This window comes from Delphinus delphis, chromosome 15 (genome assembly GCF_949987515.2).
Source record: "Delphinus delphis chromosome 15, mDelDel1.2, whole genome shotgun sequence".
NCBI lineage: Eukaryota > Metazoa > Chordata > Mammalia > Artiodactyla > Delphinidae > Delphinus > Delphinus delphis.
The window spans coordinates 44,460,853-44,475,383 of NC_082697.1; the positions used below are offsets into that span (position 1 = coordinate 44,460,853).

Consider the following 14,531-nt stretch of genomic DNA (forward strand, 5'->3'; position numbering starts at 1 on the left):
TTTTTTTAAACATAATTTCAGAAATAACAACCCATGGAAAGTGAAATGTTGATTGCAAACTTGGATACAACTGTATGCCTCTTCTTTAGTAAGCCTTGGGATACACCCTGAAAATTCCACCTTGTGAATAATGGAGGTGTGGGTGTCTGATTTCTGCCAACCCAAAGGTTATCTGAAGGTAAAATGTGTATTTTCAGAAGACTTTGCTAAATCCCCTTTCTCTGTCTCCTCTGTTTTAACCTCACCTGCAGACCTGCCTAGTAATGCCCTAAAGCAAGGCTTGTCCTGGGTATTTATTCTCGAAAGGGCTTCGGGAACTGGAGTATTGATCAGCCCAAAGCGCACCCGCCCTTTGGTATTTTGTGGGTCATCGGTTAGGGAAGTTGAGTACTGTTTATTGATGCCCCCTTCCTCACAGGCTAGTTTCACATGACGGAGAGCCCCCCGGGGTAGGAGTTTTGCTGGAGATCGCAGGGAGACCGAAGGAGGCCCAGGTTTGAGCCCAGTCAGTCCGCTGGGCCAGCGACCGGAATAAAACCAACGCGCTAAATACAGGCACAGTCATCGGTCATAAGGCGGCTTTAAACGCAAACCCGGCAGCACCGAACGACAAGGCCGGGAAAGAGAGGGGGCACGGGCAAAGGAAATCTCTGTAGGTCTCAGCCCTAGGTGGGGCTTCAAATAAGGGGGGATCAGGGGAAACATCTGTTTTCAGCCCGAGCTACCCGCGAACTTTTTCCTGGAGAGAAGCTCGCGGAGCAATTTACAGCATTCCAGCCTGAGGCTCTCGTGCCAGACGCTCTGAATCAACCTTTAGAAACCAGAGCTGCCGGGAAGGGAAGGAGCGCCGTGTGCAGGGGCGGGAGCGCCTCGGCGGGCCTCAGCGCAGGGAAGGGCGGCGGGCCGGGGGCGTGGGCTCGCGCTCCCCGCAGCATCCGCCGGCCGCGCTCCCCCAAGGAGGCCAACCTGGGTTTGCGCCGAACGTCGGGGACCCCGAAGAAGCGCCAGCCCCCGGGAGGCGTTTTCGGAGAGACTCGGAGAGGCCGGCGGACGGCGCGGGAGTTCAGATAGCGGGGTTAGGGGCTCGGGGGTCCGTGAGGGCTCGGTCTGTCCCGGGGCCGCGGCCGACAGGGGGCACCCTGTCACTGCGGAAGCCGGTGACCAGGGGCCGGGCCACCGAGGGGCACGCCCTCCTACCCCGGGCCGCTCTTCCTCCTGCTCGTGGCGAGATTTCTAGAACCACAGTTTCCACCAGGAGCAAAAAGAGGGGAGTGGACACTCACGTAGACGCACAGACTAGGTTAACCTGGACACTCGAGATTTAAATCCCACGCACACCAGAAAGCTGTCTGTCGTTGTTTCTCGGGCTTGTCTGTCTGACCTACTGAATGTGAGAAGCGCCCCGCGGGGGCAAGGAAGGGTGTGTCTGTGTGTATGTCTGTGCGTGCGTGCGCGCGCGCGTGCGTGAGCGTGTGTGTGTTTCTGCCCTCGGCCTACGCAGAAAGCTTTGGAAAATAGGCCAGGGCGGACCCTCTCTCCCCAGCCCTCGGGAGAGCGATCAAGTAGTTTCCACCCACGCTCGGGGACCCGGCGAGAGATGCCCGGGCATCTGGTCCCTCGGCTCCCCTGTGCACACCGACACTACGTGTGCATACGCCCAGCGCACTTCCCGGCTGCACCGCGCCGGCCTGCCCCTCCTGGGAGCACTCTGCGCTGCGCACGGCTTTCAGGGAGAAGCAGACCTTGGCTGTGGGGGACCCTGCCCCGGCCCTCGCTCAGCGGGTTCATTAACGCTCTCACTAAGAATTGGTCAAACCAGCCGCGCCTGCATCTTTAGTTCAAAGCGTTGCAGGCCCGAGAGCCCTGGAGTAGAGGGAAGGGGTGGGAGTACCCCTGCACCTACTGCTCCGCCCCCTGCCCTCTAGCCTGACCCTCACCCAGCCTTCCGTTTCCCTTGCTCTGCTCCGTGCCTGCCACCTCGCTTCTGTCTTCTGCCACCATTACCCATAACTCTGGACAGGTGGGCCAGATACCCACTATTTCCTATTTTTCTCTTTTTGGGGTTGAGGGCGCAGGGCCGCATCCTCACGGCCCAGCCGGGGTTTAGAACCAAGAAAGGGCGGCCACCTCCAAACACCTGTAGTATTCTGCCTCCCCGCCCCCTCCCCAATCTGGCGCACTGAGGTCTTGGTACCTGGCCTAGGACAGGTGATCATTTGAACTCAGAAGCTGGATCGAAAATAAAAAGGACGAATATGGTTGCTAGGGTTTCTAATTCTTATAAAACAGGAAAGCAGAGAGGACAGAGGCACCCCCGCCCACAGCCAGGCGGACTCCATATGCCCCATTATTGATCCCTTAATTCCCCTCTCTCCTCCCGCCTCGTCCCCCACCTCCTGCCCTGTTTGTTTTAGTTACGAAATGTTGTGGGCACCTCAGTTGTGACTGAAAAGTAACCTTGAAACACGCCGTCCTGACTGTCAGAGACAAATAGTCTCCCAACCGTCGCAGCAGCTGGCGGGGCCGCGCGCGCCCTGCGCCCGGCACCCGGACCGTGGGACGGGGCTCCTCCCCTCCAGCCGCCCCGTCCGGCGCTGGAGGCCTGGCTCCCGCCGGGGAGGCGGGACCCAGCGCCCCGCACGCCTCCCAAAGCCGCTCCGGGTCTTAACTGTAACGGGAGGGGCCTCCCAGCAGCCGCAACAGGCGAGTTAAAGGTGTGTACACAGTTTTTCTAAATACGACAGCGCTTTGCAGATTGGCTCTGTCACCGGTTGGTTGTTTTGACAGGGAATGAGCCCTGAGAACTAAGAAATCCGGGATAGATAAATGCGGCTTTGATAAGGCTCTGCAGGGGCGAGAGCGGGCGCGGAAGCCGGACGCGCCCTCGGACAGGCGCGCCAGGGGCCCGGCTCTATGGGACGGGGACGGGGCCAGAGCCCTGAGCCGCTCCACTGGGTGGCCTCCTCCCGGGTCCCTCCTCCCGTGGGGACTCCCCGCAGACGAAAGGGGGCTGGACCCGGGGGCCCACGCGCCCACCCGCCCCGCTCGCCAGTCCGGGCTCCGCGTGCCCGGCGCAGGGCAGCTGCGCGGGCGCCGAGGGCAGGTGCTGGGCGCCGGCCGGGGCTCCCTCTCACCCAGGTGTGAGCTGATTATTCAAATGGGCTGCCCCGGGTCTGGGGATTGGAGGCCCGCGGCCGCGCGCTGCGCTATATCACCAGCAGCCCACGTCACTGCGGCACTTGTCCGCTGCGCGGTCCACACCTCCTCCTCCTCCTCCTCCCTTCCCCCCCTCCTCCACCACCTCCACCTCCTCCTCCTCCTCTTCTCCACCCCCCCCACCCGCCCCCGCGCCGCGCGCTTCCCGCCGCCTCCCGGCAGCTCGGCACTGCCAGCCTCGGCCTCCACCCGGCAGCCCGCGAGCGCGGCGGCGGCGGCGGCGGCGGCGGCGGCGGGCGGCGGGCGCTCCGGCAGCGGCGATCGGCTCCGGGCCTCCTCCCACCCTCGGCCCCCTCCTCCCGCGACTCACCCCTCCCGCCCACTTCCAGCCACTGCCTCTGGCCGGCCGAGGGAGAGAGGGAGTGGAGCCGAGAGAGAGGGAGCGCGAGAGGGAGGGAGGGGACGGTGCCTTGGCTGACTTTTTTTAGAAAGGAGGGTGGGGGTGGGGGGGTGATTGCCGGTCGTTTGCTGGGGCTGTTAAATTTTAAACTGCCATGCACTCGGCTTCCAGTATGCTGGGAGCGGTGAAGATGGAAGGGCACGAGCCGTCCGACTGGAGCAGCTACTATGCCGAGCCCGAGGTAGGCACTCGCCTTGGCCGGGGGAAGCGGGGTGGCGGCGTCCGCTCTCGGCCCCAACCTCTGGACCGCTTCCCCGGCCGGCCCCCGGCCCCCACCCCAGCCGCTCCGGGCAGCCGCCTTTTCCACCCTCCTTCGACTCAGATGGGTCTCTTTTTTATACGACACACTGTTAGCCTTGAGATAATATTAACTTTGTGATCAAATATTGACTTGCGGCGCCTCCAAATCCTCTTCGTGGCCGAGCCACGCACTATCCTAACAGAGTTGTGTTTGGCAGCGCGCGGCTGGGGAGGGGTGGGAGGTCGGCCGGCGAGGGGGTGGGGAGCTGGAGTGGAGAAGGTGGGTAGGAGTTGGGGGCTGAGGTAGAGAAAAACGGTCCAGGACTAGGCGACAAAGAGAAAGAAAGTTTGTGGCTGCAGAGCCCAGCCGCGTGTAGTTCTGTCCGCGGTCCCCTCCCTGTCCCTCCACTCAATGCCTCCGGCTGGCCCCAGACTGCGCGCAGGTACCGCGTTTCGGTTCCCCTGGGGCCCAGAATGGGGTCCCGGGAGGAAGGCTGAATGGCGAGGACCCTGGGATCGTCTCCGCGGGAGGCCGCCGGGCGCCCTGCGCCTTGTCCCACAGGTCGCTGGCCAGGGTCGGAGGTGGCGTCCGGGGCCGCGGCGCCTGCTCGGTATGCTGGCGTGAGAGTCGGGGAGACTCTGCGGGGGGGAGATGCATTTGGGATGCCTGGCTTGGGGCGCTCCCGGGGACCTCTGTTTTAGAGTCTGAGAGAGGCGCAGGAGGGCGAGGAGGCGGCCACGGGCGCAGAGCGGCGGCCCCCGCGCCACCTCCCCGAGGGCGATCGCGGCGCGCTCCGGGTGAAACGGACGCGGGGCCGGGGCCGGGCGAGGGCAGGACTCCCCGGAGGCCTCCCTGGAGGCGGGGGCCTGGGCTGGCCCGGTGGGCGGGGGGTCAGGCCGGGCGCGCTTCAGCCGCGGTGCTAACGCTGTGCGCCTCCCTCCGGGCTCTGTCCTCAGGGCTACTCCTCGGTGAGCAACATGAACGCCGGCCTGGGGATGAACGGCATGAACACGTACATGAGCATGTCGGCGGCCGCCATGGGCAGCGGCTCGGGCAACATGAGCGCCGGCTCCATGAACATGTCGTCGTACGTGGGCGCGGGCATGAGCCCGTCCCTGGCCGGCATGTCCCCCGGGGCGGGCGCCATGGCCGGCATGGGCGGCTCGGCCGGGTCGGCCGGCGTGGCTGGCATGGGGCCGCACCTGAGCCCGAGCCTGAGCCCGCTCGGGGGGCAGGCGGCCGGGGCCATGGGCGGCCTGGCACCCTACGCGAACATGAACTCCATGAGCCCCATGTACGGGCAGGCAGGCCTGAGCCGCGCGCGCGACCCCAAGACGTACCGGCGCAGCTACACGCACGCCAAGCCGCCCTACTCGTACATTTCGCTCATCACCATGGCCATTCAGCAGAGCCCCAACAAGATGCTGACGCTGAGCGAGATCTACCAGTGGATCATGGACCTCTTCCCCTTCTACCGGCAGAACCAGCAGCGCTGGCAGAACTCCATCCGCCACTCGCTGTCCTTCAACGACTGCTTCCTCAAGGTGCCCCGCTCGCCCGACAAGCCCGGCAAGGGCTCCTTCTGGACTCTGCACCCCGACTCGGGCAACATGTTCGAGAATGGCTGCTACCTGCGCCGCCAGAAGCGCTTCAAGTGCGAGAAGCAGCTGGCCCTGAAGGAGGCCGCGGGCGCCGCGGGCGGCGGTAAGAAGGCGGCCGCCGGGGCCCAGGCCTCGCAGGGTCAGCTCGGGGAGGCCGCCGGGCCGGTCTCCGAGACTCCGGCGGGCACCGAATCGCCCCACTCGAGCGCCTCCCCGTGCCAGGAGCACAAGCGAGGGGGCCTCGGGGAGCTGAAGGGGACGCCGGCCGCGGCGTTGAGCCCCGCGGAGCCGGCGCCCTCGCCAGGGCAGCAGCAGGCCGCGGCCCACCTGCTGGGCCCGCCGCATCACCCGGGCCTGCCGCCAGAGACCCACCTGAAGCCGGAGCACCACTACGCCTTCAACCACCCCTTCTCCATCAACAACCTCATGTCCTCGGAGCAGCAGCACCACCACAGCCATCACCACCACCAGCCCCACAAAATGGACCTCAAGGCCTACGAACAGGTGATGCACTACCCCGGCTACGGGTCCCCCATGCCGGGAAGCCTGGCCATGGGCCCGGTCACGAACAAAGCGGGCCTGGACGCCTCGACCCTGGCCCCAGACACCTCCTACTACCAGGGAGTGTACTCCAGGCCCATTATGAACTCCTCTTAAGAAGACGGCGTGACCTGGCTAGCCTGGACCCAGACGGGAGAGACAGGAAATGGGGTAGAGACCCTGAGAAAGGGGCGCTGGAAAGTTGCGAGGGAGAAGGACCCATCACACCCCTGCCCCCCCGGAACAGAGGTCTCCCCCACCCTCTGCAGCCCTTCCCTCCCTCACATGGGCCACACTGATGTCTATCATGCTATATAAGGAGGGAAAGGGAAAAAAAGATAGTCAAAAAAAGAGAAAAAGGAAAGCCTCAGTTTCCACTACCGTGTAGACGCCTGCTTCTTTAAGCACCTGCGAATCCTGACTTTTTGTTGTTGTGGTTTATCTCCGTTGCTGTCATTGCAGGGAAGTCTTACTTTATTTAAAAAAACAAAAAAAACAACAAAAAACAAAAACAAAACAAAAAAGAAAAAACACAAACTTTTGTGAGTGACTCAGTGTAAAACTGTAGTTTTAACAGAAAACAGAGTTGTACTATTGTTTAAAGAAGAGAAAAAATGATGTAAGGGTCTGTTGTAAATGATCAAGAAAAAGAAAAAAAAAAAGCATTCCCATTCTTGATACGGTGAAATTCAGGTCTCGAGTCTGATTAATTTATGGTTTCCGTGTGCTTTATTTATGGCTTATAAATGTATGTTCTGACTACAAGGACCAGAGTTCCACGAATCTATATTAAAGTGTTATTGCCAGTTTTTTGCTCTGAATCTTCAAGATTTTTTTTTTTTCCTTTGCCTGATTTAAAAAAACAAACAGACCTGGGAATCAGTTTAAAATTGAGGGAGAGAGATCCTGGCTGGTTGCAGGTTTTATTTTATTCTGGGGGAGGTAGTTGCTGTTTTATCGACTGTTTATTATTAGCATTTTCAGACAAAGTAAAGTTGAATGAATTTGACAGTAAACAGACACATACCCATTGCCCAGATCCTACAGTTCCCATTTCACGATACTTGTTATACAGCATATCTGTCCATCTATCCACACCTGCATCGGTCCACTTATCTTATTTTCCTAGATGCATTTCAAAGTAAATTTCAGACTTCAGTACACGAAACACTTCAGCAAGGACATGTTAATGGAACTCAACATTGTTCAAGGTTACTTCTTTGAATTTGGGGTTTAACTTTACACACAGTGAAACTCACAGATCCCAGGTGAACCATTCTGGGGATTGTGGGGATGATGCAGGTTTATCTCCGAAGCCTGGAGAAAACCACACATCCTATCTGTATTTTCCAGCTGGGCCATGTGAAGGTGCAATGTTGTTGACATCTCTGGGACCCTGGGGCTGGCTTCTCTGGAAAGAAGCCTGGATTTTCCATGTTTTTTCCTGTATGTCCAATCCTAGGCCTCCCTTCAAGGCAGGGAGCCCCGATTGGACTTGCAAATTTCTGGTGCAGCTCTTTTCCTTTTCATCACTGCCTCTCTGCACCCATTCACCCTTCCATGGAATTGGAACTCTGCCTGGATTGACAGCCTCAGGCCTCTGTCCACACTCCACCCTCCATCCCACCCTCCACCTTCACTTAGGTGTTCTGCACAACCTTGGTAGAACTTGCTGCAGCCCAGGAGTAGTGAGGCTTCTGGAACCATGCTTTTGAGCATCTGGTCTGGAGAAACAAAAGACTTTCTCCTGGAAGTGATTTTAAAGGGCACTCAGGGTCCTGATGAAAATCTTTTAAAATATGTGTAACTGGGGGATAAGGCAGAGGTAAGGGGGTGTCCTGCACGGCTGGCCAGGTGCCCCTTGTCAGGGGTGGGATCCCAGGGTCTGCAGGTTTTCTCCCTCCCCACTCCACCCAAACTCGGAGCGAGGCCTTGGCCAAGAGGCCTCTTAGCCCGGGTTGGCAATCTAGGATTACAGCACCAAGGAGGTGAGTGGGTATGTTGTGATTCTTCAAGGAAAACCGGAAAGTATAAAGAAAGACCCAGAATAAATTCTTACAAATCGCACTGCCTCTCTCCACAGACAGCCTAGTGGCCCTAAATCCTCGGCCAACCGAAGTGGAAATCTTGGAGGCCAAGCGGGGCCCGGCTTCGCAAAGTGGGCTCCGCTTTGGCTTTGCCCTGGGCATCTGCTGGCAGGCAAGCTGGCCGAGCGAGGGCAGGAGCCATCCAGGGAGCAGCTAGCTTGCGGTGGGTGAGAATCTCCGCAGAGTCGGAGGCCAAAACTTTCAGACTCAGGTTTCTAAGCTCAGGCTCCCATGTCCCGGACTAGATCTTTGGGCTTCTCGACCATCTAAACTTGGAGTGTCCCAGCTTCGCCCCAAGCCTGGATACCACCTCTGCGAGAGCCCTCCTCACCTTGCGGGGTCTCTCTGCCCCTCAAACCCTGGCCTTCCCACGCGCCTGAGGGGGGTTGGTCCTCGCCTCTGCCTCCCGCCTCCAAATCCCTTTTTAACATGCCACATTGTCCCGAAGAAAACAAGGAAGAGAAATTGGGGAGGGGGGTGGTGGGAGGGATCCGGAGGTCGCAGCCAGCAATCAGGGCCGTCTCTCCCCCTGGCAAGGACACACACGTCGTGAGCCCAGCCTGAAATGTGTTTCATTATCACATAAAAGGCTCCCGTGGCGAAGGAGCGGAGAGGCAGGGCCGGGGGCCGAGTGCGGGACAATGAAGGCTGAAAGCTCTGCCCTAACCTGCTATGTTTCCTATCGCACGTCCATTGTGCGAGGGTCGTTTTAAACTACTTAGCGTGCCCCCCTCCACTGATCCCGGCCAGATAAGATATAGTTCTGTCCGAATACATAAAAAGGATGTCGGGGAGCCGGCCGCTCCGGAGGCTTTTCTGCGCGTCCTGCGTCTTTCACACCCCTCATCCTCCCGCCCCAGCCCCTCCCCCCGCAGGGCCCCCAGCTTACTGGCGCTCAGACCGCCCTCCGCCCGCGTTCCCCAACTCTGCGTGGTAGGGTGCAGCGTTTGTTTTTCCCTCTCTCTCCCTCTTTTTCTTCCTTTTCCCCGCGCCATCCGCGCGCGGGTTTAAGCATCCGTGATCTGTGAATAAACAGTCAGTAAACAACCGAAAAAAACATTCTAGATCCGAATTCCAGGAGGGTAAACTTTCCATGCCACGTCACACTTCAGCAAATTTGCACAGATATTATATTGCCTCTCCCTCCTTTATTATTTTTTTTCTTTTTTGCCAGGATCCCATTGTACTTAACTGAATTTTATAACGCTGATCGATATCTTGGTAAAATATTCATTTTTAAACTAGCGGGCAGTGAAATCTTTGCTTTGTGTGCTAAAGTCAACAGTCGCTAGGTTTGAGCTCAAATAAATGCGGGGATGCCTCGGCTCGGAGCAGTCGGCCGCCTCCCTCCGCGCTCTGGACGCTCCGCTGCCGCCGCCGCCCGCCTGCCCGCCGCACCGCAGGTAGGGAGCGCGCCCACTCAGGGGCCGCGCCCGGGTCCCCGCCGAGCGTGCGCCCCCCACTCCCGTCCGCACGCCTCCCCTCCCCCAGCCAGCCCCTGGCCCTTCCCGAGGCTTCGACGCCTGGGAGACAGGGAGTGAGAAGCTAAGTCGCGGAGACCCCGGGGCTGGGGAGGTGGCCTTTTTGCGGGGGATTCTGAGGATGCTCGGCGTGGGAGGATGAGGGGTCGAGGAGCTACACACTCAGACTGAATCTGGGCCCTGAGCACAACTGGAAAGTTTGGTGGGACCCCGAAGCGACGGGAAGCCACCACAGGCCCCTGCAGCCGCTCCGGGCTGCTGATTCGATACGAGGGCCGCCTGTCGCCCTAGGACGGTGGGAAGATGAAGGTGGGGGCCGGCCTTGGCCTCAGAGCCTGGGATGGGGACGCTGGAAGACGGCGCACTGGTACTGGGAGGCTGCACACCGAGGCCCGAGCGTGGACGCGCATGGGTTCCAGTTCCGTCTCTGGGGTTCCAGGAAGCCCCGAGGCCCAGGCGGCGGTGGGGTTCCCGCCGTCCGGGAGCCGAGGAAGGGCAGCGCCTTTCCGAGCGGCCGGGGAATCCTGCGTTCTCGCTGCGAGCGTGCACGGCCGCAGGCAGGTCAGGGAGACTCCGGGCCACTAGCCCGGTCCAGGAGGGAAAGGCCGAACCCGGCCGCGGGGCCGTTCTTCACCCACTTCCCCCGCGCTGTCCCGGGGCACCGGGTTTGGAGGATCGGACAGACCGATCGCATCTGTCTGCAGTCTGCGGAAGGCGACGGCTCGGAAAACTAGTGATTCCGAGGCTGCCAGTTGACACCGCAGGACCCTCGGTTGTCGAGGGCAGGGTAGGAAAAGGTGTCTTTCCTCTGGGGTCTACCAGGTGGCCCCCATCAATCTGCATTACCCCTGACGGTTTGCTTTCTACGGCGGGGTGTCTGGCTCGTGATAGGCCCACGCCGGCTCGGTCAGTTTGGTATTTCGCCAGGACGTACGTAGGTCGCGCTAGGTCCCGGGTCACCGCAATTGCCCGCCACCCCAACTGGAAAGTTCTTCCAGTCCGTGCCGCAGTCACCCAGATCTCGGACCCAAAAGGGCAGAAATCGGTCCCGGTGATTGGCAGGGTCAGTTTTGTGGACACCTCCATGCGTGGGCACCCTGGGCGCCCGGTCCCCTCCTTCCCCGGCGCCCGGGGCTGCGCGCGCCTTTGTCCACCGCGCCCGAGGCCGACAAGGGAGCGCACCCGCCTCCCTCCAAGTCCGGCTCCGGCTCTTCCCTGAACGAGATGGCCCGCCGGCGGGACACACGCGAGGCTAATCGTTTTTTAATAATTAATGCCTCCCCGTTCCGCTGGTAATGCGCGGCCTCGAATCCGTCAATTACTTGTCATTAGACGGTGTCGCCCCACGGCCTTTCCTCGGGCCTTTGACGGCGCCGGGTCACCGCGCCCGGCCCACTCCACGGCCGAATGAAAAGGTGCCCGGCCTTTGAGAGCCAGTGCGGAGTTGCCGCGGCCCTTAATTCAGTGCGAGTTTTGAAAGAAAGACCCTCGCTGAAGAGATGTAATCTTCCAAATGGCCAATTTAAACCCCTGATGTTTATCGTCCGCCTCTCCCGGCTTTATACAGAGAAGCAGGTCTTCAGGGCTTTGGGGGAATTTTAATGTGCGGGTGACGCAGGGAGAAGCGAGAGATACTGCTTAATAGGGTGCGGGGAAGGGGGGTGTTTGCTCAAGAAGGCACCTGGAGGTACCTCGGGGTAACTGGTTTTCTCTGGGGCAGTGCACTCTTCTGAGTATCGGGGGTCTGGAGGTCCTCCCGGCTTGGGGCTGGAGTCGCGGAAACAGAATCTTCTGAATTGCATAGACCAGAACTGTCCGGAGAAAGCAGCAGGGCCACTGGGGCCGGGAATCTTCACCCTGCTCCAGGGGGTAGGAAGGAAACGTTCTCTGAGTCCCCCATCCGCACCGTGGACCTAACCTCGCGGGCTAGCATCCACAGGCTTACGGGCACCCCGTCCAGCCACAGAGGAGACCCCCCATTCACACACACCCCTTCGCACCACCATCTCCAATGTGCTGTCACCACTGCAGCAGAAGAGCAAGATTTCAGACCCTAAATGTCTCTGCTGGGTCAGGGACACAGTGGACACCAGCCCGGCCACAGCACCATGGCAACCCAGGCCGCCCAACAGTTGGTGGCATGAAATTATAAAAACAAAAACAAAAATGCAAGAAAAAACTCTCCAAGAGTTTGCCTCTCGATTTAATTATCTGCTGCTCTCTTCTCCCGTCAAATGTTCTTTATACCATACACAGATATCTGAGGGTCTCAGAGCCTTATATGTCCCTTTGGGAGTGAAAACAATACACTGCATCCACAGCCCCCCTTGACGGCAGAGCCAGCTCCTGCTAAGCTTTACAGACGTCCGACTACACGTTTCTTATAGCTTCTAACCCCAGGACTGGTTTTCCTCTGAGAAGAGGAAAAAAGAGAATGTAGGGTGTAGGAAAAGATCATGAGGAATGTGGGAGAAACTATTTTTAAATGGATGGGGAAAGGCCAGCTGGCACAGGCCCGTGTGCCCGGCCACCCATCCCACCCCCCGCCCGGGGTGGGGGGAATCCTGGGCTGCTCCTGAGGCTACGTCCTTTCTCAGGCAGCCACAATAATTGAGATTTTTGGAGAAATTCCTTTTTGATGAGATGCACCGGATATGGGCAGGATGTTACAGGCACCTTCAGAGACAAGCAAACAAAAATTGCATGGTATAGACGGTGTCCCCAGTGGCACTCAGCGGGGTCCCCATCTCCTGGCAGGCTGCCTCTCCCTTAGACAAAACTCCCAGGGAGCGCACTACCCCCAGCCCTCCAGGGGTTGCCTCAGAAGCCTAAATCCTGGGGCATCTTCCCCATTCTGTTCACAGCCTTCCTGCCCACTCTCTCATCCTTTCTCTCCTTTCTTCTTTAAAACAATCGTGTGTGTCCCCCCCCCCACCCCCTCCCGCCATTGTATTTGTTGATGACCTAACACGCTCACACCAAAAGCCACACACAGAAAACCAACAACGTGGGTTGGGAGGGGAGACCAATTATGAGTGAGGCTAACAAGCGGGGAACACCCAAGTTGAGGCCGGCTGTCTCCAGGGAGACTGATGGAGGCTTATTTTACAAGCTGTCATTCCGCCCTGGTCCCTATTGCCAGACTGGAGGTGATTCCTACTCACCCCTCCCCCAAGCCCTGCACCCTTGGGGCTTGTTCCAGATTCTTTGTATATCCTCTGCATAAGGTACAGAGGACAGGGTGGTTGCACAAGCACATCTTCACAGCAGTGTCCTTAGTTTTTACATTAGTGGCTGTTCCTCAGAGCTCCAACCTCACTACCAATAAAACATGGACTGGTCAGCTGTCCCTGTCATACATGTCCCCCCTCTCCACCAGGTTCCCATGAGAAGGCATTGACTTATCCTTCACACACATCTCTCTCTCTTTCTGAAAAGAAGGTGGGGAATTTTACTGACAGATAATACAACCGATAGCCGAGACGCTGAAAAGAGTCACACGAATGAAGTTGCATTCATTCATGCAAAACTAGAGGTTCTCAGGTCTCCTTAGGGCAAGTGCCTGGGGTTAAACTCTCTCTTTAAGCTCATTGGAGGCACTGATATTCCTGCAGTGCCAGGATACCGTGCCAGCAAGGCCACATTGATTTAACTTAAACACATCAGATGAACCGAGAGGGAAATTTTCCACATCACAAACGTAGATGCGTGAGGGAAAAATACTGGGGTGTGATGCAGATGAAAACTTTGGAATCAGAATAGTTTGCTAGTTTTTAGTTCTACTTGCTTAAGTGGCTTCACTTCTGCTCACTTAAATGGCTGAGGACTAGACTTTCTTCCTAGGTAAAGCAGCTTTCCCATGGTTTCACTTTTTTTGAAAAAACGTAAAACACATATTTCAAGAATAAGCAGGAACGTTTTTGGACCAAGGTTGGTCACGACCCCAGCAAATCAAAATAAGGTTGCATGCGTGTGAATTTTGACTTATTTCATTAGAAATAGGACCTCAATTCATTATTTTTTTCTCTCTTCACAAAGTAGATGTAGTTATATAATGGATTTTGTTGAACTTTTTGCTCACATAAAGAAAAGCATACGGTTCTTAATTTGAAGACTTGGGTGTTCAAAGTGCATTACTTAAAAATAGAAAACAATCTTAGGAAGTGTTTGGCGGAGAGCGCTTGGGAGGAGCTAAGGTGTGAAGTGGGAGCTGGGGGACTGGGAAGGGCAGATGACGATGAAATGACATTTTCTGTGAATATCAGGGTGGAATGTCAGCCAGGACAGGACCTGGGTCACAGAGGGCTCTGTATGGGGGCCAGAGGCATCTTTAGCAGAGAAAGCAGGAAGCCAACGTGTGTACGCTCTGCTCTAAAAGATACAACCCTCTGCTCGAGCTTCCTGCTTGCCTTACCTTCTAAAACCCAATCTAAGAAATTTAAAATAAACGAGACCAATTCAACTATATACCTTCTAGTCAGTCTGCAATTCTGAGCTACATTAAGCTGAGCTGTTTACACACAGAAAGAAGTTGCAACTTCAACAACTCTCTGGCGGAGAAAATTTACCCTCTACCCAGAAAAATGAGTCCATTTTGGGGCAAAACTTTTGCCCTACTTTCTACCATCTTACTGTATCTCCCACCCCCGCCCCAGCCCCTCCACGTCTTTTATTGATCACAACTGTATTCCATCCACCACCAGTCAGTGGGGTCCCCTCTGTGCCAGACACTATGCCAGGTGTCTTCATGAACATGACCTCAGTTAAGACCACTCCCCTCCCCAGTAGCTGTCAGAATTTATGGGTGATGGGCCCGGGCAGAGAGAAGTTAGAGAAAAAGCTTCCATTTCAGAGCTCAGCGTTGAATTCAAATCTTCCACCTCTGTGTTCTTTCAACTCTTCCTGGTTTCATATGGCCTGGGCACAGACCTCTCTGATTCCAATGCAGTAGGGAGCCTACCTTCT

General features: G+C 57.6%; 1 protein-coding gene and 1 long non-coding RNA gene across 5 annotated transcripts in view; both read left to right on the forward strand.

Moving 5' to 3' along the window:
* Positions 1 to 2,505: 2,505 nt before the first annotated feature.
* FOXA2 (forkhead box A2) lies at positions 2,506 to 6,686 on the forward strand. 3 transcript variants are annotated; one of them, XM_060031289.1, is made up of 3 exons: positions 2,506 to 2,714; positions 3,728 to 3,797; positions 4,814 to 6,686. In XM_060031289.1, exons 2-3 carry the CDS (start codon positions 3,729 to 3,731, stop codon positions 6,113 to 6,115), a joined length of 1,371 nt encoding a protein of 456 aa, XP_059887272.1. In that variant the 5' UTR covers positions 2,506 to 2,714; position 3,728; the 3' UTR covers positions 6,116 to 6,686. The 3 variants fall into 3 exon arrangements, with proteins under 3 accessions (XP_059887272.1, XP_059887271.1, XP_059887273.1); XM_060031288.1 differs by lacking the exon at positions 2,506 to 2,714 and having other exon boundaries at positions 3,684 to 3,797; XM_060031290.2 differs by lacking the exons at positions 2,506 to 2,714; positions 3,728 to 3,797 and adding an exon at positions 4,388 to 4,467.
* A 2,696-nt stretch (positions 6,687 to 9,382) lies between these two features.
* Positions 9,383 to 14,531, forward strand: part of LOC132437822 (uncharacterized) — a 54,290-nt gene continuing 49,141 nt past the window's right edge. For both annotated transcript variants that reach the window (XR_009522106.1, XR_009522107.1), the window contains exon 1: positions 9,383 to 9,488. This is a non-coding gene — a long non-coding RNA (uncharacterized lncRNA). The remainder of the gene's footprint in view (positions 9,489 to 14,531) is intronic.

Bases quoted from the DNA above. Each gene is read 5' to 3' on its own strand.
- FOXA2 (XM_060031288.1), top strand. From the start codon at position 3,711: ATGCACTCGGCTTCCAGTATGCTGGGAGCGGTGAAGATGGAAGGGCAC. The intron at 3,798-4,813 runs GTAGGCACTCGC...CTCTGTCCTCAG, and splicing joins GCTACTATGCCGAGCCCGAG to GGCTACTCCTCGGTGAGCAA.